Source organism: Dipodomys spectabilis, unplaced genomic scaffold, assembly GCF_019054845.1.
Source record: "Dipodomys spectabilis isolate Male_0828 unplaced genomic scaffold, ASM1905484v1 ptg000234l, whole genome shotgun sequence".
Taxonomy (NCBI): Eukaryota; Metazoa; Chordata; class Mammalia; order Rodentia; family Heteromyidae; genus Dipodomys; species Dipodomys spectabilis.
In genome coordinates, this window is record NW_024870911.1 from 7,791,243 (window position 1) to 7,815,576 (window position 24,334).

At 38.5% G+C, this 24,334-nt stretch overlaps 1 protein-coding gene across 2 annotated transcripts in view; it reads left to right on the top strand.

Annotated features, from left to right (window-relative positions):
• The window catches only part of Ptprb (protein tyrosine phosphatase receptor type B), a 109,061-nt gene that overhangs the window by 15,080 nt on the left and 69,647 nt on the right, over window positions 1-24,334 (top strand). The window contains exons 1-2 of one of the 2 annotated variants that reach the window (XM_042699173.1): window positions 12,782-13,092; window positions 13,432-13,708. In XM_042699173.1, the coding sequence (XP_042555107.1) occupies window positions 13,039-13,092; window positions 13,432-13,708 (331 nt within the window). In that variant the 5' untranslated portion in view covers window positions 12,782-13,038. Of the gene's footprint in view, window positions 1-12,781; window positions 13,093-13,431; window positions 13,709-24,334 lie in introns of those variants that run through there. The other variant, XM_042699172.1, reaches the window with a different exon arrangement.

The following is a 24,334-nucleotide window of genomic DNA, read 5'->3' on the forward strand; positions in this document are numbered from 1 at the left end:
ATGTAGGTTTTGAAACCCTGGTAAAATGGTGGCTGGCTGACTGGTCTATTGGGAAAAACACTGAAAGCAAGAGAACAGAGAAAGGACTGCTGGCGAAGTATAACCTGAACCTAATCTCAAACCAATTTGGGTGGAGGAAGAAGCTACAGAAATAAACAATCTGTGGCTATTAAAAGAGATGAAATCATTTTTTTAAATGGGGGAATTATTCCAGATTGAAGAAGTAAAGCGACAGATAGTTAAATACAACCCGGGATCCTGCTCTGGATCTTGTGCTAGAGAGAACAAAAAAAAAAGTAATGCTACCAGGACCATTGACCAAACTGAAATATGGACTATGGATTTAAGTTTTGCATCAATTTTGAATTCCCTGAATTTGGTAAGTTCATAAGATTAAAAAAATAATTAAGGATTTGGGCCACCCTATTTTGAAATGGCTTAGGTAAAAAATAGTTATACAAGCAGAGAGAAAGACTTGGCATAGTGGAACATACTTATAATCTTAGCTAATCAGGATCTAGAAATCAGAAGGGTCAGAGAATGAGGCCAGGATAAGAAAAATAAACCAGTAAACTTCCATCTCAACAAACAGGCTGGACATGATGGTTCATGTCTCTCATCTCTGCTACATGGGATTGAATAGATACAATCTCACACCAGCCACAGACAGACAGACACACACACGCACACGCACACACACACACACACACAGGCACACACACACACACACACACACACACACATACATACAAATGCAGAAAATTACTAAATCAAAAAAGGGCTGGAGCATGGTTCAATTGGTAGAATGCTTGCCTATCCTATGTGGCCCTGAGTTAAAATCTCAGTATTGCAGGAAGAAAAGAAGGAAGGAAGGAAGGAAGGAAGGAAGGAAGGAAGGAAGGAAGGAAGGAAGGAAGGAAGGAAGGAAGGAAGGAAGGAAAGAAGGAAGGGAGGGAGAGAGGGAGGGAGGGAGGGAGGGAGGGAGGGAGAATGAGAAAGACAGAGAAAGAGAAAGAAAAGAGAAATGTAGAGAGAAGAAATAAAGAAGAGAAGGCAAGAGAATGAAAGAGAAATGAAGAGAGAGTGGGATTTTTTTTAATCTGGCAGGTCTGGGAAGAGTGTGCAGAAGTACTTTGTATAAATCTTTTAGTTTATCGGCAAATTGTAACATTATTTCCAAATCTTGAGGAATTTCAGAAAGAGACATCCAAGTAAAGCTTCTAAGTTAGTGATAGACCAAGATGTGACATACCAAGATAAGTCTGCTTCAGGACAGAGTGAAAGCATGTGGGTTATAGAAAGGCTGGGCTGGGAACAGGAGACACTGAGAGAGAAATGATGATGAATTTACAGGAAACAGCAATGAAGCCAAGAGTCAGAACTGGGGCTGAGCCAGGGATAATCAGGAAGATAAAGATGCTCTGAAGGAATTGCTAAGTACTTTTAATCTCTGTCATTTACCCCAGCTATTGGTTGCCCCTCAAATTCTACCCACCCCAAAAAAAATCTGCTTTGACACCCAGGTATTGTGGAATATGGTGAATAGCAGCCAGAAAGAGAAATACTAGGATTCCAAGAGCTATTTTAAAAGCAAAAATCTCTTCCAACCTTCCACACAGAAGCAGCTGGCAGCCAGACACCTAAGCACTACCATAGCTAAGTCCATACGAGATTCATTTATTTGGGAGTTGAAGCCACCTAGGTTTCTATTAGCCCTCTTCTTGTATGGGATCCCTGGTGGATCTAGGTCAATGAGTAAGACAGTTCACCTGTGTCTACACACATTCTCACTTGCTTCCTTTCTTTGCAGGGCTGGGCTTCTAAGCCCAGAACACGAGACATGAGAGGATATTGCAAGCACTTGCTTTGCTGAGAGATAGACGGGGGAGGGGGGGTGAGGGAGGGAAGGAGGGAGGGAGGGAGGGAGAGAGAGTCAGTCTCCACATGCGTGTGTGCCAGTCCTGAGATTTGAACTCAGGGCCTGGTGCTATCCCTATGCTTTTTCACCCTGGCACCCTACCACTTCCAGCTTTTTGTTGGTTAAATAGAAGATAAGAATCTCATAGATTTTCCTGCCTGGGCTGACTTTGAACCTTGTTCCTCAAATCTCAACCCTCTATGAGGAGCTATGATTACAGACGTGGGCTACCTGCTCACCAGCTGCTAAGAGTTTGGATCCTGGTGGATTAGCCAACAAAGACAGGAACAACCTGCTGATAATGGAAAAGAACTAGACCCTCCTTGGAGTTGAGGTCTGTCCATGTAGGACTGGGGCTGGCTGCATGGACATTAGTTTCTGCTAAGACTGGATGTTAGGTATACAAGTTCCAGTTCTGCATTACAGCAACTGTTGCATTTTGCAATAACATGCTTAGCCATACCCTTGTTTAATGGTGGAATGTAAATGGTTATTCTGCAGCCATATGGCAGACTCTGAATTCCATGACACTGTGGGGGGTGTCAAGAAGATAATGATGAAATGACTCCTTCTTCCAAGGGGTCTATAAGCTAGCTGATGGTTTTAACTTTACATTTTTTAAAGAAAGCATGATAAGATCCTTTGATCTTCTGCTTTGATCACTGACAGCCCAGCGCCCTAAGATGTCCTGTGTCTGTCTGCCTTAACTAGCAGAGAAGGGTGTGTTAAATTAAACCTAACCAAGGGGCTAACAGAATGTACACCCAGCATGGTTCTATCTTTTGATTGCTGTGATTTTTTTACACTCAAAATCTTGTTGTTTTTAACAGACAAAAATCTAATTTTCTCAGTATCACCTTCTTATCTAGACTTTTCAAAGCAGTGTCAAGATCTCACTAGAAAAGCCAAAAACAAAAACAAAAAACCCCACCCCTAGTTTGTAACCTCCACAGAATTCATGGGAAATAATGTGACCCACAGAATTTCTTACAGTCTACTTTCCCATCATTTTTTTCTGAAGAAGCTAAGAAAGATCATTGTTGTTGTTGTTGTTGTTGTTATAAAGCCAGTGTTGGTTTTTTTTTTAAGTTAGTGTTATCTAAGCTTGGTTTTATTTCTCTACTATCCCAGGATTTAGTGAAATCATGATCTAACTCCTGACACCACATACTGAGAGCCCTCCCATATCCACAGCCCCATCACAGCCCTATGGCTGAGGCTCTTGGGTGAAACTTGTGTCCCAAACCCACTGTAGTTTGGATGAAGACAGCAGAAGCCTGGAGGTTGAGAAAATGATTCTTTAACAGTCACATCTGGGTGTCAGCCAACTGGCTGTCTATGTAAAGCCTATTTCCCAAGACTTAAAAAAAAAAGTGGGGGAAGGAAAGGTGAGAAATTGCTATGGAGTGGGAAAACATATCAGAAAAGTTTAGAGATATATCTGAGAGAAATGGCGGGCACTGCTGATAGAAACTCTCCCCCGGCCCCCACTCCTCCTTTCCAAGATTGAAAAACAAATCTTGACATGACCAACAGACTGAGCAGCTGTTAAATGTCTTTGGTGCTGATCTACTAGAAAGCTCTCTTGGATGTAACATTGAAAGCAATATCAATTTATTGTCATGTAAATGTTCACAGAAAGACATTCTTATCTGAGGACGTAATCATTCTTTAGTATAACAATGTTCAATATCTATGATTTATATATATATTCTTTTTTTATTGAAAAGGTGATGGGGGAGTTACAGTTACATGAGTAAGGTAATGAGTACATTAGTTTTTAATCATTGGTACCCAATCCCTCATTATCTCCCTATTCTCCCCACCCCCCAAGTTGTAAGGTTCTTATCCCACATAGTGTTGAGTATCAATGCTGCATTAGTTCATCCTTTGTCCTGTTGTTTCTGTGATTCCCTTTCAGTTCTACAGATCAAACAATCTTACATACAAAACACATGGTACAGAAAACTAAGAGAAACTAGAAAAAAGACAAAAAGAAAAAAACTACATACAGGACATAGTGATAACCTCTTGTTTCCATATATTGGTGTACATGTTGATCTACTTTATTATATATGGTCCTATGCCCAAAGCAATTGGGTTATTGGGATTCACTGTTAAGAATATCATACACCTGTTCTAGTCCTATGGCTTATTTTAATGTTCTCCTCAAATTATTGTTACTCCTAATAATCAGAAATCCGATCATTTAACAAGGCCCTTAGCTAGGAATTATATGGTGCATACAACATACACCTTCTCATTTCATCTTTGCAACTTGCTCTCTAAATGTTTAACTTCCTGGAGAACTGTGGTCTAGGACCACAAACAGTACCTCAAACAGTATTTCCAAATATATAGCAGGATGGTCTTTTAAAACCTACTTATCAAAATTTATGTTCCCTAACATTTTAGAGTATATTCTTCCTAAGTGCATGACATTTGCTGCAAGATAAAATTATATTCACTCTTGGCAGTTTACCACTGAGTCCATTCAAATTAAAACTTAAGGATTTGTTATACTGTAATAGTTTTTAGTGGATACATTTCCCTGATGGAATCTTTTAAAATATATCTGGAGAAAATCTTTGAGTGAGATTTGCATAACAAAAGCACTTCCTAGAAGAAAAACATATAAGGTTGGCCTTATAACTCACATTTAGTATTAAACTTTATGCCATTTGGCATACTTTTTCCTTTCAGATCTACACTGTATCTTTCATGAGGTACTATAAATATCAAAGCACACATATTATATATTCTAAAGGTCACTGATTTACTCATGCTAAAATTGTTCAAGACCCTCTAAATTTTCCTTATCACTTCTTGCAACCAGCTCAGAGAAATCTAAGAGAAAAAGCACAAGATAACATTAATTCTCCTGATAATGAAATATTTGGTTTAGGGTATAGTGTGCCCTCTGAGGCTGTCCTTGGGAATTCTAATGGCTTTTCCAACTCATAATGGAGGACTTGTTAAACCACAGATTATTAGGCTCCACCCCCAGCTTTTCTGATTCCTTAGGTCTGTGGTAGGAGCTACCATTTGTATTTCTAACAAGTTCTCAGATTTTTTGCTAATGCTACACTTTCAGAACCACTGCCTACAGAATACAGTACTATCTGCCTCTTCCTCCTTCTCCTTCCCTCCCTTTCACACTCCCTCCTTCTAATCTTTTCATTCCTTTTCCCTTCCTATAGGATCAATCTTTTTCCCCTCTGTTTTATCTCTTTGTCCTTCCTTCTTTTTATTCTCTTTTTTCCTTTCCCTTTCCTCCCAGAATGATACTTTAGTATCCATCACAGCCTTATTTAGAAGGACTTGTTAGAGTACTTATTCACATAACAATATTTACTGAGAAACTAGAAAGATACATTGATGAGTCCAAAAACTAATTGCTGAGCCTCTCCTCTATTGTATTCCAAGCCCTGTGCAAGAAGAACAAGACAAACCCCACCCTAAATTCTTAAAGGAATTAGGACCAGGTGAGGCAAGTGTAAAGATATGTGAAGATATAAATAATCATTGCCACATGCCATTGCCCTGCATTAAACAAATGTGTTACTGAGATAAGGAATATTAAGGATAACTTTTTCCTTAAAAAGGCCTTTCCAGTTTCGTAGATAGGATCTGGTCACATAGAGGTGTGCTTTTGCTGAAACTTAAAGACTGCAGGGAGGAACAGGAAGGCAGTGTGGGGAGGAGCTATCCAAGAAGACAAAATGGCACTATGGTTTGGTGGCAAGAAAAATTCCATGGACATCTACAAAACCTGTATCCCATAGCCTGGGATGTTCAGTCAATATTTACTGGATGAATGAGTAAATGAATTGTCAGACTAGGCAACTGGAGAATAAGAAGCCATCGAGAGAGATCAAAGGAATGGTCAGAGGCAAGGTAATACAGGGCCTGAGTGAGGACAATGACATTTTAGGTCATGCATGAAGCACTTGGATTAACTTTATCAATGCACTCTGCCTCGCCTCTGCTAGCCAGCCTCTAGCTCTTCAGCCCCCATTAGGTCTCCACACCTAATTCAGATCTAATTCAAAACCTTAGCAGTTCATCTACTTCTTACTGAGATATCAAATGGTGTGATGTAAAATTGCTAGGAGGCAGATTACTATGTAACTGCCTAGGCTCATGATCCGATGCTTAGAAAGGTTATAAAAGATATATTATTTTTAAAAAGATATATGAATAATGACAGCATATGTGATAAAACTGCCTATTTGGACAACTTTTGCTTTATCAGATAGAAAACCATTTTGCAGAATAAGAGAAAACAATAGATTCCTGTTGGGATTTGAGCAGTGAGCATAACTAATGGACCCATGCTCTTTTAGGGGATGGTCCAACCTTGAGACAAGGATGTAAGAGGCCTTGGGCCACTCTCAGACTTGTGCTACATCTGGATATATTCCCCATCATCTATCTCCAGTAGGAAGTACCTAAAAAAAAACATGTTCCTACCTATACTTTGACCATGAGAACATGATGGCAATAGCATGGTAGATAAATACTGGCCCACCCCATATGTAAGAGCTGTCAAGTAGAAACTGAATCTCCTTTTACTAAGGAGTCACATTTATAGGAAAAAGATTTATGAACTTAAGCAGATTAGAGGGGTTCTCTTCTAAAAGGAAGACAGCAGGTGGGCATCAGCCTAGACACAGAATGTGTTAGCAAAGTAGGTCAGGAAGACACAACAAATGATGCTGCATTAAGTTAGAAACAGCTTTGACAAATGGTCTATACCAAAATGCCACAGGAGGGCTGGGAATATGGCTTAGTGGTAGAGTGCTTGCCTAGCATGCATGAAGCCCTGGGTTCGATTCCTCAGTACCACACAAACAGGAAAAGCCAGAAGTGGTGCTGTGGCTCAAGTGGTAGAAGTGCTAGCCTTGAGCAAAAGAAGCTCAGGGACAGTGCCTAGGCCCTGAGTTCAAGCCCCAGGACTGGCAAAAAAAAAAATGCAACAGGACATCTCAACTGTTTTTAATAAGAATGTAGGCTGAGTGGCCAGGGAGTAATACCTCTCTTGTCCTGGCCCACTGGGGCCGGGGCTCAAGTAGCCTACCTATTGGAATCTTAGGTCTCTCCAAGCTCAAGGAAGTTCTCCGGAAGCGCTTGTCATTTACATGAATATACAATAATTGTCCTTATCCCAGACTAAGGAGAAATAAAATATGTCCTGCACTATAGTTGGAAAGAATAGGAACTACTTAAAATACTACCAGTACCTTCCCTATAGCAGAGATACGAGCCTTTCTATACAACAGAACCTAGTGAAAACCCAGTCTATGAAAGTGAACAAGTGATTGGTTTTATCACCAATTTACTTAGAATACAGAAATAATAGACACAGCCCATTGTAAGGACACCTATTCTTAACACTAACTAGTACAATGGCAAGAGCAGATTCTGCTGAGAAGACCAAAGCAAATACCTCTGTATTCTTGCTAATCTATCCTGTAATTAAACAGAATTATATCATGTAATACCGGTGTTGGTGGTTAAGATACAACTTCCTTGTGTAAATAAGTCATGTGATAATAACAATGCATCTGATCATGGTAAATACCCATGGAAAATGACTGCTTCAAGAAACTGGATCTAGTTGAGAGCCATCTGCTTTCTGTGCTGGAGAGATTTACCTAATTTTTTATATAGTAAAAATAGTAGTAGGGCTGGGAAGGTGGCTCAGTGGTAGAGCGCTTGCCTTGCATGCCTGAGACCCTGGGTTCGATTCCTCAGCACCACATAAGCAAAAAGAAAAAAGCTGCAAGTGGCACTGTGGCTCAAGTGGTAGAGCACTAGCCTTGAGCTGAAGAGCTAAGGGACAGCGCCCAGGCCCAGAGTTCAGGCCCCACGACCGGACCCAAAAAAAAAAAAAAAAAAATAGTAGTAAATCAAAATAGAATAGTAAACCTAAGAATTTTTAAATGTTTGCAATGGCTTCATATGGCAAAAAAAAATTTTTTTTTGCTCTATCCTTACTCCTACATCGGCTTCTCCAAATTTTAGATATACATGTTAGCACCATTGCTGTATCTGCTCTGCCAGTGTTACAACAGTAAAGGCTGAGATAGGAGGCTTTCAAGTTTACAGGCCATCCAGGGCTACATAATAGGTTTGAAGCCAGCTTGGGTTATGAAAAAACACAAAGTTAATTCGTTAATTTTTGAAAAGCCGTAGAACATGTAAATGTTTTAACAGATGGGATTGTTTGCATGTATGGGGGCCATATTTGAAACCTAAGTGGAAGCTCTAAAAATTGCAGTGTGTGCATAGATGACCCTCCACTTAGGATTTTCCAACTACATAATAGTATACAAGTACTACCTATCAGTAGAAACTATACTTAGAATTCTTTATTGCCCCACATAAAACAGCAATATTCTCTTGCAATGCAGCAAACAATCACAGCTCCACGATTGTGTGGGTAAACAAACTATTCTTTACAGTACACTGTGTTCCTAAGCTACAATGTTCAGTGGGGTAAGTGCATCAAACATATTTTCAGTTTACAATATATTTAATTTATGATGGATTCATTGTCATATAACCCCAGAGTAGACTAGGATCATCTACCAGTATTTGGGGATTCATCTACAATTCCTGACTCATAGCTTCAAAATTTTTATAATTACCTAAGTGACTAAGCAATAACAATATCTTTTGTTAAAATCTTTGACCTTTTGTTCTTGTTATTTGAAATAATGCTCCAGAATAGTTCCAGAGTGGTTAAAATGAAAGATAGTGTTCTCCAACCATACCTAAGCTTTTAATAAATAATGAGGTGATTTTTTGTGATTCCATAGATAACCACAGGATGGAGTCAAAGTTGGGTTGCCAAGGCAACCAATTAGTATTGGGAGGGTTGGAGGGGAAATAGAAGGGTGCTGAAGGCTGAGAGGATTACCAATAGCCAATGAGTCAATCATTCCCTACTTTGTTTTGCCTTCATACAAATTCAGAGACGTTCTAGGAGTTTCCAAGAAGGTGAGCACATTCTAAGAATGTGCCAGGAAGGTGAACCACCCAAACTCCATGGGATAAAAGATCCTATGCTCCAGACCTTTTCAGATTTTGCCATATGTTAGGAAACTGAGTCATGAGGGCATTAGAATAAAGAAAGAGGAGAAAAAAAAACAACCTCAACAGACCACAGATCAGCTTTAATGGAAAGTTGAAAAGGGATGCCTTGGTGATTTAAGGAGTCAGGAGACAAGGTACGGTGTAATGGAGGCAGGGTGGAGGAACTTAAGTAGGGGTAATAAATAGGGGGGCAGGCTCCCAAGTAGTTGGAGGACTCAAAGATTTTTGAGAGTTTATGGCACAAGTCTGGCTCCCAGAGCCTATTGTTTGAGCAAGTCCGATCTCTTGTCTATCTCCTGAGAGGGTTAGGGAGTAGGCTTTCATATTTAGAGTCTAGGCTGGAGAATTTTGAGAAGATATCCTGGTGGAAGGGTACTCAGCGGGCCAACCCATGGAAACACTATTGAGTTATAAGAACAAAGCAGATTTCCATCACCATTTCTGGTTGTTTAACATGGACCTTTAAAACATTTTTATAATAAACCAGCAAATATAAAAATACATCAAAAATAAAGTAGCAGCTCTCAAGTAGTGGCTCTAGGCCTTTGATGATGGGAGCTATCAGTCAGCATGTATTTTGGGAATCTAACAAGATCCATGCCTTCAACCATGAACACATAATTAATGATTGTGTTCACATGGCTACTAATAGCTATCACTATTTTTATTTAAGATAGCTTATCACTGATATGAATGGAAAACGTTCACTGTACAGCTAATCAAAAGCAGCCTCACCTTTCCCATATAGTCTGGAAAAAGGTTCCTAAAAACAAGGAGAAAAAGTTATGCCCTGAAATGGTACCCAGTAATTGATCCTAAATTCCTAGAATGCAAAAATATCTAAAGAAAATGTAGTGGCATGCAGGATAAATAGGCTGAAAAGAGTTTTGAGGAATTCTAAACAAGGATGAGAACAAAGAGTAAAATAAATTAGTTTCTTTAGACTTTGTAGTTTCAAATAAACTCTTCACAGAAAAGTTGTTATCTGGTAACTTTTCCCAGTTCCCTACTTTTGTGAATCTATTATTTTTCTCTCTGTTTTTGCATACTTCAAATGTGATTTCAAAAGGAAAAATGTAATCACTAAAAGGCTGAACTTGAATTTGCCCTCTTGTCTCATTCTATGCAATTCTATAAATTGTTTACAATCTGTTAATCATTTGGAAGCTCCACTGTCTAGCTTAAGATAACAATATTTAATAATGATAAAATTAAATTTAAACCTAGTAGTTATCCACAGATGGAAAGGAAGTGTTTATAACTATTAGCCCTTTCTAAATATATATTGAGGATGTTAAAGTTGTTTAAAAATGATTTTAGATGTCTCTTATTTTTTGGTCAAAAATAAACTAACTATATTTAAAGAAAATATTTCTTATTTTCCTCAAGGGCATTATTAGCAAGTTAATTAACACTGTTAATTTAGAAGCACTTAAACTTTGTAATTATGAGGATATTTTGTTATTTTCTTTAGTTGTCTTCAAATTTTGTCTTTTCATACACTTACCTGAGCTATCAGAAAGAATTGTTAGATAGTGTATTGGAAATTTAGCTCTAAAATTTAACTCTAGCTAATATGTCTGCATATCTATACATAAACACATGCATATAGATATAAACACATAGATATATGTATATCTATATGCATGTGTTTATAGACACGCACACACAGATACATACATATATATGTGTGTATACATGTATATATGTGTACATTTATATGTATGTTTGTGTGTGTATATATATATATATATATATATATATATATATATATTAGTCTTAAAAACCATAGAACCGATCTGTGATAAGTATGAAGTCCTTGTGGAAAAGACAAATGAGAAAGATGAGCAGTAAAAGTTAGCAAGTGGGACCTATGTCATGAGTGAGTTTAAAAGACAGAAAATGTGTGATTTGAGTGTCATCTATTGCTAGATATATTGATACTTGTTCAACACATTGGAGCTTGCTTTAGCTGAAACAGTGTTATTCTTCCTAGCTCTATATAGTACTTAGAATATTATTCTTGATTTGCAGTTGAGGTACTCTCATTGTAAGACAAAAACAAAAAAAAATACAAAGGTAATGTTGAAAAGAAATATAATTGATAAAAGGGACTCCTCTAAAGGCTGAAAACAGCTGGAGTTTTGAAAAAGGTCCAAAATATCTGATGAAGAAGAAAAGAAAGTGTCACTGGTAAGCCTGGAAAATCAAGCTCTGCAAAACATTGAACTTGGGAGCAAAAGACAGAATCAAAAGTTGTTTAATAAGACAAATGGTTTGAATAGAGAAATAAGAGAAGTTCTGTTTTCCTAGAAATAATACATATATTTTAGGCTTGATGTTCTTTGGGTGTTTGCTAACTTGAAAGAGGACTTGGGATCTTTGCTTTGGCTTTAGCTTAAGGTTTATCAAATCTCCGAGGTGGAGAAAAATCTTCATTTTTCACTGGGAATGTAGTTCAGTGGCAAAACTTAAGGGAATTTCATTTTTCATTAGGAGATTTTTGGAAAACAAGTTTCTAAAAGAATTGAGACAATTTTTACTTCTTTTCATCTTTCTACTTTTCTTCAAAGTACACAGTCGTTACAGTAGCCAAGAACATACCCTCACATGTAATGCAATCTGTGTATTCGAAAAAGAAGGAAACACCATGTCTCTTTCTGATCTAGGAACTGAAATGTGGATTCTCTTTAGTTTAGTATGAGTATGGCATCTCAAAACCCAAAATTATTGAAGTTGTGGCAGTATTTTGCTTTCGTTGTCTTTGTAAAATTATACGGCGGGAGATAGCACTTTTTTGGAGTCTATTTTTAGACGTACATAGTCAGGTACTGAGGCAATTACTAACAGGCATATAATTAGCGCTGAAAACTGTCAGTGCCATTTCTTTGTAAATCGGTGTGCCGCTAAGCCATCAAAAGTATTTCCCAACAAAAATGCAAACGCCTTGGTCAGAGGATTTAGGAATGACAGGGCTGTCACCACCGGATGGTCAGTGAGGGAACTGCTTTGCTATAGGTTGCACCACTGGTGGAGACCTTTCTGTTGTTGTTGCTTAGCTCTATTTGCATACCACATATGTATACACAGACTTTTACAAGATTAAGGGGGAAATGACTTCAGAAAGGATGAAGGTCAAGTTGACCCTGGGCTGGCTCTTTGCAAGGGGGAGGGGGGGTCTTCTTCCCCTGCTGGGGTCAGGGCGGTGAGCCTTGTGACAAATGAATGCTTTGGGGTGAGAAGGGCAAACGCTCTCTAATAAAAGGCTTCAGGAAAGAATGTGGGCGACCTAGGGAAATTGTGTTAAGGTCAAGTGTAATCCTGGGAAAAAAGATCCCCAAGAAAGCAGATGAGAAGGATAGGAAGGAAGATAGGAGGGAGGAGGGCCTAGGGTGGGGAGGGAGGGAGGGGATGGTGGATGGGAGGAGGTGTAAGAGGGGGGGGTCTGAAAAGTGAGAGCCAGCGGCACTCATGGTAGCAAAAGGACCACGGAGTAGGGGAAAGTGAAAGTCCGGGAGGAGGAGAAAGCAGAGCGCCCCGTGGACCCGGATGGGACCCTTGGCCGGGGAGGCAGTGGCCTAGGGCATTGGGGACAACTTGGCTGGCTCTGTCCCCTTTGGCAGCTTCAGGCGTTGGCTCCTGGGGGGCTCCCTCCCTCCCAGGCGCATTGTTCCTTTGCCGGGAGACGAGGAAATTGCCTTTTGATTGCGGAAGTCCGCGGATGGGGCTTGGGGAGAGGCAGCGCGGGTCAGAATGGCAGCGTGGGAAGGGCTGCTGGCCGCCTGTCCCCGCCACCGCCTCCTGTCGCGTCCGCAGCCCGCCCGGGGCGGCAGCAGGAGCAGCAGTGCCTGTGGCCCCCGCGCGTCGCCAGCCCCCAGGGAAGTGCGCTGCGCCCACGGGGCGCGCTGAGCGCGCGCGCAGCAACAAGTGGGTCCTTCATCCAGCGTCCAGCCGTCCCTCCAACCCCCCCACCCCATCTCCCCGCCTTGGATTCACCCGGGTTTTAACCCCTGACCGCAATGCTGAACCATGGAGCGGGACTGGCCTTGTGGATTACACTACACCTACTACAGGTGAGTGGCTCAAGCGGACGCAGCCCTCTCGGGGGCCCAAACCAAATTCACTCCACTCGGCAACCTCTCTGTGCTTTGTAGGGGAAATCTCTTGAGATGAGCTGTCCGCCTCTTGAAAGCACACTGGCCAGCTTGTCCTGATGTCAAAGGCAAAAGCCATCTTCTGGCTCCAGCTGCTCCAGAGAAACAGCAACCTGGGAGAAACCTGCCATCCACCTCCCTTGTGGGCCTCTCGCCCCTGCTTAGAAAGACAAGGGGCCATCTGAGGCTAGGCAGAAGGGGTGGATAGAGGCATTTAGGGAGCCTGTTAAAACGGTGGTCCCTCTGATCTCTTTGTAGACTGGACTGGCAGAGTCAGTGAGATGTAACTTCACCGTGATGGAATCCAGGATCTCCAGCCAGGCGGTGTCTCTCCAGTGGAAAACTACTTTAGGGTCATCCTGTAACTTCAGCGTCCTCTACAACAGTGATACCTCCAGGGCGGCTTGGTGTTACCCGTTTCAGATCGACAACACCACCTATGGATGTAACCTCAGGGATTTACACGCGGGAACCTTCTACAACTTCAAGATTGTTTCTCTGGATGGAGAAGAGAGCACTGTGGTCTTACAAACAGGTAAGGGTGACAGGTACAGTTGGATAGCTCAAACCACTTGGAACTGGGCCGGGCCTTTTCAACCTGGGGTTCCATTTGAGTGCCAGGCATGCAAAAGATGAAAAGATGTGTTGTACAGATAAATATTAACGACTTCTGATCTCCTCACATCTGGACATCTGGCCAGAAGCAGTTTGATTGTTAGCTGCTCCCTAAGTACTGGAAACAGCAGCTAGCTGACAGGCTCCTGAAAGGGGGTAGTGGTACGTGAGAGGAGAGACAGAGACAGAGGGAATTTGTTAGAAAGAAAGAAAGAAAGAAAGAAAGAAAGAAAGAAAGAAAGAAAGAAAGAAAGAAAGAAAGAAAGAAAGAAGAGAAAGAAAGAAAGAAAGAAAGAAAGAAAGAAAGAGAGAGATATGCTATGAGCATCTATCACATTAAATTGTCAAACCCTGGAATAAGTTTAAGCAAATGTTTTTAGAATAAGTAATGGAAGGGTATTGATTACAGGTATGCCTTTCCTAATCTTACTTTTATTTTTTTGGAACCACAGCATAAAATCTTCAGGTATAAACAGAGCTATTCATGGAGGGGGGGGGAGGGATGGATGAAAGTCCTTTAAATTGAGGGTGCAAAATTTGTTTTTGTTTAGTAACTAAAATGGCATAGTGTCAAAGAATGGTCTTTGATTTCTCTGAACCTCCAGTGAATTATTTTTCCTTCTGCTTGTGGTAAATCCTTTCGTGTATGCATGATCAAAGTTTGTCTTTCTTGCCTCAATTTCCTATCTGTAACATGAGAGCATTCGACTAGGTCATTATTCACGTTTAAGTTCTTACCAAGTTCAGGGGTAGGCAAGTATGCAATCTCACTGACTCCTCAGCACTAGCTGAAAATGCACTCCAAACTCTTTAATGGTATTGGCTTTTTTGTTGCTTCATTAGTCCATTCAACATTACTTCTAGTTGTTGGAAGTAGAGAGCTTTCCTTTCACCTAGAAACTCAAATCTAAGCCAAAAATTCTGACAGTTAAATTTAGAAATGTATTATCCCAATCATTTCTTCACGTGTTTACCTGAAAAGATCATTTCTTTCACTGTAGTTTTTTGAAGATGTGCAAGAATCTCCTATTTGAAAGGTAGTCATGGCAGATTGGGAAATCTCATGGGACTCAAGTAACCATCTATTAATTTCTTTTTTTTTTTTTTTTTTCAAAGAAAAGCTTCTGAATTCTCAGTTACATCATTTGACTTACTTCAGATGAAACTTTCAATTTCTGAGAACTGCAAAGGCTTAAGTCCAAAGGAAAACCACTTGTTAACAACACACATCTTTTTTTTTTTTTTCCAATATGGAATCAAAGAGGAACTAAATTCAACTGCATAATTAGAACATTTTAAAGAAGTTTAGACATCTGGGTTTTCAGTCATAACATTGTTGCTGTCTTGGTATTTGACAACAGTTCTGTGGGCACTTGTGTACCTAATATCATGACATTTATAAAGTAGAACTTCCAGATGTGTTGAATACATGGGGAAAAGTGACTAGCCAACTAGAGGTGTGTTCAGTGTCTCAGAGCAATTGTGTGTGTGTGTGTGTGTGTGTGTGTGTGTGTGTGTGTGTGTGTGTGTGTGTGTCTGAGTTAGTTTTCAGAAGGCTATTGGAGAAAAGGTAAAGACCTTAAGACATCAGAAGTCAGGAGTTTAACCCCAGAGGTTAACTTTTTGGAAAAAGGATTGCTGAAAAGGGCTTACTAGGGGTGTTACTAGTTGTAGAATAGCCTCCATTGTTATTCAGGTAGACATTTCAAATCCAGAAGCATGCTGAAAGCACTGGGAAATATTTAGTATTGACTATGTTGCATAGAAGAGTAGCTCTGACATCTACAATGTGTTAGAATTCAGAGATATTGTCATTTTCCGTAAGGAAGTACTTTCTACAGGTACTTGTCACTATAAATTTCATGAGCGTGAGGAAGTGGGAAGGATGAACATTGCAGGTGGTCTTTGGAAAATGGTCATTATTCCGTGCTTATTTGTACAATGGTGTAACCTTCCTAGTATGCCCTATATTTTTAAAACAAAGTTTAATTTAAATATAACTTTTTAAAAATTGTTTCAAGGAGGAAAAAATTGTTTCAGGGAGGAATTTTTAAGTTTTTATTTATTTGTCAGTAGTGCTTTTTGGACATTGTTCATTTAGTTATAAATAAATACTAGTATTTCTAAAGACTGTTAGGCAAGAAAGATGGGTCCCATAAATCAGATTTTACTGTTATTAAATTATGTCATCTAGTATAATATGAGCTGCTAAACAAAACCACAAAGAAAAGTCAATGTGTGTACTTTATTTTTTATTTTTGTTCTTTTTTCTTAAGAATTACATTTCACCTATATTTTTGGTCGTGAATAAAACTAAGACAAGATGATAGATACAGCACTAGTTTATATGGTCTGGGCATTTCCAAAATATAATTTTTTGTTGATTTTTTTTACTGATGAATTGCCTAAAATACCAAGTTATTTTGTTGATATGTAAATTTGACATTAAATTTTAAAAATAATTAAATGAGTAGTATTCTAGCAACAGCCTATTCTAGAAATTTAAATCAGGATTAAAAAATGTGGGTTCAAATTCTAATTCAGTTCAGCAAACATTCATCATGATGGTAGCAAAGGGGACAATGCCAGGTAGCAACTGGGGAGCTTATAAAGATGCTGGGCACAGGTGGTCTCTGACCTAGTAGTCTTGAGCAGACTTGAGGCAAGGTTAAGATGATAATGACCACAGAGCTTCCCAAGACTTTCTTGGATGAAAATTCTGCCCCATTTCATGTATGATGTGCTGGCCATGGCTTGCCAATTCTAAGATTTATTTATAAGAAGAATATTTTAGAAAGACAATTGTTCAATTTATGACTTCTTTGAGAAACAACACAATGTACATACCAAACATTGAATACTTCTCAAATACTTCATCTTCCTAAGCAGAGGTTGTGACTTGATTGTCTCTTTGGATGTTTAGGTATCTAAATAATCATTATGTTCTGTTTATATAATGTTTCTGAAATAATCTGAATTATTTCACTAGCATTAAAAATGATAAGCTCTCATGAAAATCTAAAGGTATACATTTTCTTAAACTGCTAGATATTTGGGAAAAACTGTTTGGTTAGAGCTAAGTTGTGACATCTCAATTCACTAGAATATCATTTTATTTATTTAATTTCCTGAAGGCAATCTGAGGACATTTGAAATTATTCCTTTCTCAAAGTTTTTATTTAAAACTTTTGGGGCATTTTTGTCCAGAGGAAAACATGGGTTTTTAATTTAACACATGGTAAATATTCCATAAATACTGATTAAATGCATGGATAAGAAGCGGGGATAGGGCTCAAATGGTAGAGCACCAAAGCAGAAAAGCCAAGTGAATGCACAAGGTCCTAAGGTAACCCCCACTACTGGCACACAAAAATATTAGATAGATAGATAGATAGATAGATAGATAGATAGATAGATAGATAGATAGATAGATGATAGTTAGAACCATGAATGAATAGGTGGGTAGATTTTATTTATTGAGACAGAAACTGTATGTGTGTATGAGAGAGAGAGAGAGAAGTAATTAACAAAATGTGTATTTTAGGTGGAGAACATGTGTAGATGAGACTAAAAATATTATTCACCTTCTTAGTATATTTTATTAATCAGCCTAGAAAAAGGCCCCCAAAAGAATTCCTCAAATTACTTTATATAGCTAATTTCCTTGCCTATAATAAATTTTAAAAAGCATTTAGAAGCAATGTCAAATGATCACATCAGCTATTATTTCTATTTCAAAATGCTATTTATTGCATTGATTGGCTAAGGCTGCCATAACAAAATACCACAAGCTGGGTGGCTTCAAATCAGAAATCTTTACAATAAAATAAAATTTAACAAAAATTAAAAAAAACACACACACAAAAATGTCTATACTCACCATCCTAAAAGCTAGAAATCTAGGCTCAAGATCTCAAACTGAAGCCGGGCGCCAGTGGCTCACGCTTGTAATCCTAGCTACTCAGGAGGCCGAGATCTGAGAATCATGGTTCAAAGCCAGCCTGGGTAGGAAAGTCTGTGAGACTCTTATCTCCAATAAAACCACTAGAAAACCGGAAGTGGCACTGTGGCTCAAGCAGTAGAGTGCTTGCCTTGATCTGAAGAGCTGAAGGACAGCGCCCAAGGCCAAAGTTTAAGCCCCACGACCAACCAAAAAAATAAAAAATAAAGATCTCAAACTGAATTAGGACCCACCCATTTTAACTTAGCCACCTCTGTAAGTCCCTATCTCCAAACACAATCTCGATCAATACAATCTGAAGTACTGTAAAGTACCGAAGTATATCTAGGTTTAAAGGAGACACAGTTCAGCCCATAAAATTTAGCCTTAAACATAGCCTTTCTTCCTTAACACAATCTTTAAATTAGTTGTATCAAACTTTCTTGTAGAAGTTGTTAGAAAGCATTCTTGATTTCTACTCCACATGAATCAGAATTTAGAAGGGGTGGAGATAGAGAAATCAGCATTTTAAGTACAAAATGAATTAACACACACTGAATTTCAGGAGCTAGTGACATAATTTTCTATTCTTAAAAAGCATTGAGATTTTTGAGGCCATACCTTTTTAGGAATGGTTAAATCTATAACACTTGGGGATACTTACTGCCTTTTCCAGGAACAGAAAATTTCTTTAATATTTTTGTGCTTTTATATCATATAAAACATTTTTACCTTCTATATTTGGTACATAAAAGTATAAGGTACAGGGCTCTGGTGGCTCATGCCTGTAATCCTAGCTACTCAGGAGGCCGAGATCTGAGGATATTGGTTCAAAGCCAGCCTGGGCAGGAAAGTTCATGAGACTCTTATCTCCAATAAACCACTAGAAAACTGGAAGTGGCACTGTGGCTCAAGAGGTAGAGTGCTCGCCTTGAGCTGAAGAGCACAGGGACAGCGCCCAAGCCCAGAGTTCAAGCCCCATGACCAACAAAAAAAAATTTAAAAATTTTTAAAAAGTGTAAGGTATGTGTTATACAGACCATATATTATTAATTTGTCCATGTGGCTCCATTTGAGGCAAGTTATTTATTCTTCCTCTCACCCCCCAAGGGCTTTGTCTATCATCTAAATTGGGTGTTAAAGAATAATTTATGCCAGGAAGTAGACTGGAGTTCAAAGTGATAGAACAACTTGATCAAAAAAGCTCAAAAGCTCATGGACAGTGCCACGCTCTGAGTTCAAGCCCCACAACCAACAATCAGAAGAAGGAGAAGAAGGTGGAGGAGGAGGAGGAGGAGGGGGGGGGAGGAAGAAGAAAAACAAAGAAGAAAAAGAAGGAAGAGGAAGAAAAGGAAGAAGGAGGAGGAGGAATAAGAGGAGGAGGAGGAAAGAAAAAAATAATAATGCCTGCTTCAGGTTATTAGGAGATTTTAGTTATGTCATTCATAAGACCTGGCATAATTTTGTTACTTTCTAAGAGTGTAGTAAATTGTCTATTATTCTTTTACATTGGATATGTTTGGTCTTCAAAAGACCTAATTATTGTCACAAATCTGCATAGCTGATAGACAATAGAGCCAGAACTTGGTCCTTGATTTATTAAGTCCAACTGTAATAATGTTCCCACTGTTCTGCAGAAAAAAAATAGTATTTTTAAACTGGTAATGATTTTTTGAAAATCAACTTTTAAAAATGTAACAATTGCAATATATTCTAAATCTACAGAGGGGCAAGGTGATTAGATATGCCATTTTAATATTAATATTTCATGTAAATTAGGAAGAACTATTGATTTTCAGTTGGGTTAAACTTTTAGTCACAATTTCAGTATTTAGCAATCAGCCATTTGCAGTATGTTTTTTAAAAAGGGTTTTTTAAAACTATTTTCTATTGGGGCTGGGAAGATGGCTCAGTGGTAGAGTGCTTGCCTCGCATGCATGAGGCCCTGGGTTCAATTCCTCAGCACCACATAAACAGAAAAGGCCAGAATTGGCACTGTGGCTCAAGTGGTAGAGTGCTAGCCTTGAGCTGAAAAGCTCAGGGACAACACCCAGGCCTAGAATTCAAGCCCCATAACCGACAAAAACAATATATATATATATATATATATATATATATATATATATATATACATACACACACACACATATATGTGTATATATAGTATTGTGAAGATACTGCACACAGGGATTACAGTTACATGAATAAGGTAATGAGTACTTTAGAGAGTTTCTAGGGTATCTACCTAAATGTAATGCGGCAAACCAGTTTCATCTGTTCAGACAAAATGAAGGACAAACAAAAACTCATTTGCCCTCTACTCCCAGAGACTAATTTTCCTGAATCATCTTGAACAATAAAGGAAAATACTGATAGCTTTCTGATCTTAAAAAAATAAATCAAGCCTATTCTATACATATGAATAGATATATAGGTTCATATATACCCCAAACTTAGTATATGTAACTAAAATGTACATTGTAGGAATAATACATAGTGACTTCAGGAGTTCTTTATGTTAAGTCTTATTTTTCTACCTTTTATAAAACTCAAACACAGAAAAATATACAAAAAATAGTATAATGAACTATCATGTGTTTTGTCTACCGTGTTTCCTTTATATGCCCACATACTCCCAGATGGCGTATCACCTTGAACAATGTCTCCATCATCTAATTTCATTTGAAAATTTTTAAATTTATTTCTCCGCAAAGATTTTTGTGACAATACCACAACACCTTATCTGACTTCATGAGCAAAGATTCCTTTGCTGCCCAGATATAGCAGTGCACATCAAATGACAACTTATAAATTTCTACAAAAGAGGGCTTTGTGCAACAATCTGATTTGAAGAGGGGCCAGACACCTTCCCTTTATACTGAGTTCATGCAAAACCTGGGATAATATTGGATGCTGGAGGTGTGGCTCAAGTGGAGGAACATGTGCCTAGCAAACATGAGGCCCTGAGTTTGGGCCTGAGTATCACCAAAAAGAAAAAAGACTGAAAGTAGACTAGGGGTAGAGCATTGGCCTAAGAAGCAAGGGGTCTTGGGTTCGATTCCTTGAAAAGAGAGAGAGAGAGAGTGTCCTTAGTTGTTTTCAGAATTCGGTGGGACTACCAAGGCATGCCATGTAAATGAGAATACAACGTTCTGTACAATGGTCTGGGTCCCCTCCGCGCTGCCAAGGTTCAGATAGAGGTGAGCTTGTCAGTGCTTCAGCTCCAACGGACCTCTCACTTTGCAATTGTTTTTTGGGCTCTGACTTTTATATCCCCTTGCTCTAATTGGCCCAGGTTCATCTCCAACCTCAGACCATGAATACCATTCTCCACTATGCAAATTTAGCATTGCTATTTTCCTATATTATTATAGCTGGAGTGTCCCTAACTGATAAAGCTGAAATCCTCCAAAACTTAATAAAAGAAGAACACTAAGATGACAACATAAGTGGAAAATGCCATACCATGAAACTTTATTTCATGCATAAAAGTATGTAAATAGTATATAAAATTACCTTTGTGCATATACGTGATATATAATGAAACAAGTGGATTTTGTGTTCAGGCTTGTATTCCAACCTCAAGATACCACATTATGTATATGTAAATATTCCAAAAATGTTTTAAACCTAAAATCTAAAACATTTTTGGTCCCAAACATTTTTGTGCCAGTCCTGGGTCTTGAACTCAGGGCCTCACCATCTTTTCTTGGTTTATTCACTCAAGCTTGGCACTTTACCAACTTGAGCTACTTCCTCTACTTCGCAAACATTGTGGATAAGGGACATTTAACCTGTACTAATTGGAAGGTTGGTACCAACACTTGTATCAGTTATCTTTTTCTGAATGTCCATCATGTGACAGGACTAAGCTCAACACTTTCTCCCTGTTACCTCCTCACACTTATATCCCTGTCAGTAGGTATCCTTCATCCTATTTTACAGATGAGGAACTGAGAAAAGACTTACCTAATACTTCCTGATGGTGAGAGACAGTGTTGGGATGTAGGTCTAAGTTGGACATCCGAGTTTGCCTATCTGACAGTTCATCTTTGTGTTTGCCTTTTTCTCATATATCCTAACGCAGAGTTGTGTGGATCACTGATTACTCATCCCTACCAGTATTTTACATACACAGTGCTTAATACAATAGTCTGTGAAGTAGCATATATTGTTCATAAGAACGAAAATGATTGTCCAAACTGCTTTGGTTTTCTTTCTCCAAATGGTCAAAATTTTTCAAGTTTCTTTGTGGCTGCATTTTGTAACAAGCGTATAAAGATGCTAAATCTAATGAGTCGCAGCCTGATGTATGCTGTATCACATCATTTTGAAGGAAGCAAGAAAATTTAGTTATGCAGTAATAGAAAAAACTTCACTAGAAATTTAGGAAGGGAAATTACCTCCCTAGAAATGTATTTAATGACCAGGAGGCAGTAAGTACTATAATGACCTCTTGAGCTGAGTGAGCAGCTGTGAAGAGTAAAGTTGAAAAGGAAGCTAATGTCCACTTTGAGGAGCCCTGGAATGCCTGTGAAGAAACTTAGACTTTCTCTTAAAATTGGAGCTCATGCAAAGTTCTGGATGCATCAAGGAGAATGAGGATGGCAGAGGTTATTTGTACAGAGGTTTGGCAATAGCATAGAAAATTAACATAGAATGAGGAAGGCACCAGAAGACTCTTAACATGATCCAACACAAGTTGACAGGACCACAAGAAAAAGTAATAAAATTAGCCAGAAAAAGAAAAATAGACAAGAAAAGTAGTTTAACTTTCATGACCATAGAATTATAGCTAGCAGTCATTAGTGTTGTTATTAATTTTGACTATGCTATAATACCCAAACTACCACATTTAAATTCTAAGTCAGGTGTTGGTGGGTCATATCTGTAATCCTACCTACTCATGAGACTGAAATTAGGAGGATGATTGTTTGGTGGCCAGCCCAGGCAGAAAAGTTCACTAGATTCCATTTCCAAAACAATTAGTAAAAATCTAGACTGGTGACATGGCTCAAATGGTAGAGCACAGCATATAATATATATGCATATATGTATATATGCTATTGTTATTATGCAATTCATGAAAGCATTTCCATGGCAGCATAGCTGAAGTATAGTAGGAAGAACCCACAATTTGCCACCATGTATCAGAGGTTTGGTTGTACTGTCTGGTACCTACCCAACACAAGTGAGTCATTCATTCTCCCTGAGTCCCTGTTCTAGCTAAGGAAGTACACAGTAAACTCTGACAGTCAACATAGATGCATTACAGAATCGATAATGCCTTCAAGAAAAACTTCTGGTACCAACCCATAGATTACAAAGATTGACTCTTACAAATTTAAAAATAAATTAAAAAAAATAAAATAAATTCAGGCATTTCAAGTTCTAAAAGTCTAGAAATTCCCGTATCAGTTAATATTAATGTTTTAATCAGTTAATATTAATATTTTAATTTAATATTTTAATGGTGAAAAATTCCACAGTAAATAATACTCGAATGAAAAAACAATGATTTTCTCTAAGTCACATTTTAATTATATTTTTATCTTTAAGTAGTTGTACAAAGAGGTTACCATTTAACAAATCAGTTTATAAGTGTAATGCATCCTGATCAATGTCACCTCTTTTATCATTCTCCCTGTCCCTCCAAAACCAACTCCTCCCCTCATTTTCTGAATTTCATAGGATATGCTCATTTTTAAAGGAATTTTTCTAAGCTTTTTCTTTTCCTTTGAGAAAAGAAACAGTATGTTGATATTAAGCCTGTCTATGAAATTCATGCTGGCAGATTCATGTAAGTGTTTCTGGTAAATAGTGTAGAACCTGGCATTTGGCATTTTATTTTCAGGTCTGTCTGGATCCAAGAAATACAATGAATTCTGAAATTTATTGTTAGTGACAAACTTTGATATGTATATCAAGAATAAAAAATTAGCCAAGTGCTGGTGGCTCATGCCTGGAATCCTCAGGAGGCTGAGATCTGAGGATGGCAGTTCAAAGCCAGCCCAGGCAGGAAAGTCCTCCATGAGACTCTTCTCTCCAATAAATCACTCAGAAAACCAGAAGTGGTGCTATGGATCAAGTGGTCGAGTGCTAGTCTTGAGCTGAAGAGCTGAGGAACAGCCCCTTGGGCCCAGAGTTCAAGCCTATCCACCATAGACAAAAAAATTGATTTGTGATTTTTGACAGTTCTTACAGTCTGTAATGTTTTATTGACTACTATGGATAGGGTAAGAGTGAGAAAACCAAAGAAACTATAAATACACACATATGTACATTAAACCACTAAAAATCAGTATAAATCTTGTAAATTAAGAAGAGTTTACTGTGAGTAGAAAATTACAGGTACTTAAATGAATTGGCAAGTAACAGTAAAAATCAATCTCTGAGCTGGGCACCAATGCCTCATACCTGTAATCCTAGCTATTCAGATCTGAGTATAGTGGTTTGGTTTGGTGCCAGTCTGGGCAGAAAAAAAACTCTGTGAGACTCTTATCTTCAATTGACCAGTAAAATCCCAGAAGTAGAGGTGTGACTTAAGTGGTAGAGCACAAGTCTAGAGTGAAAAAACAAAAGGACAACTACCTGGTTCTTGAGTTC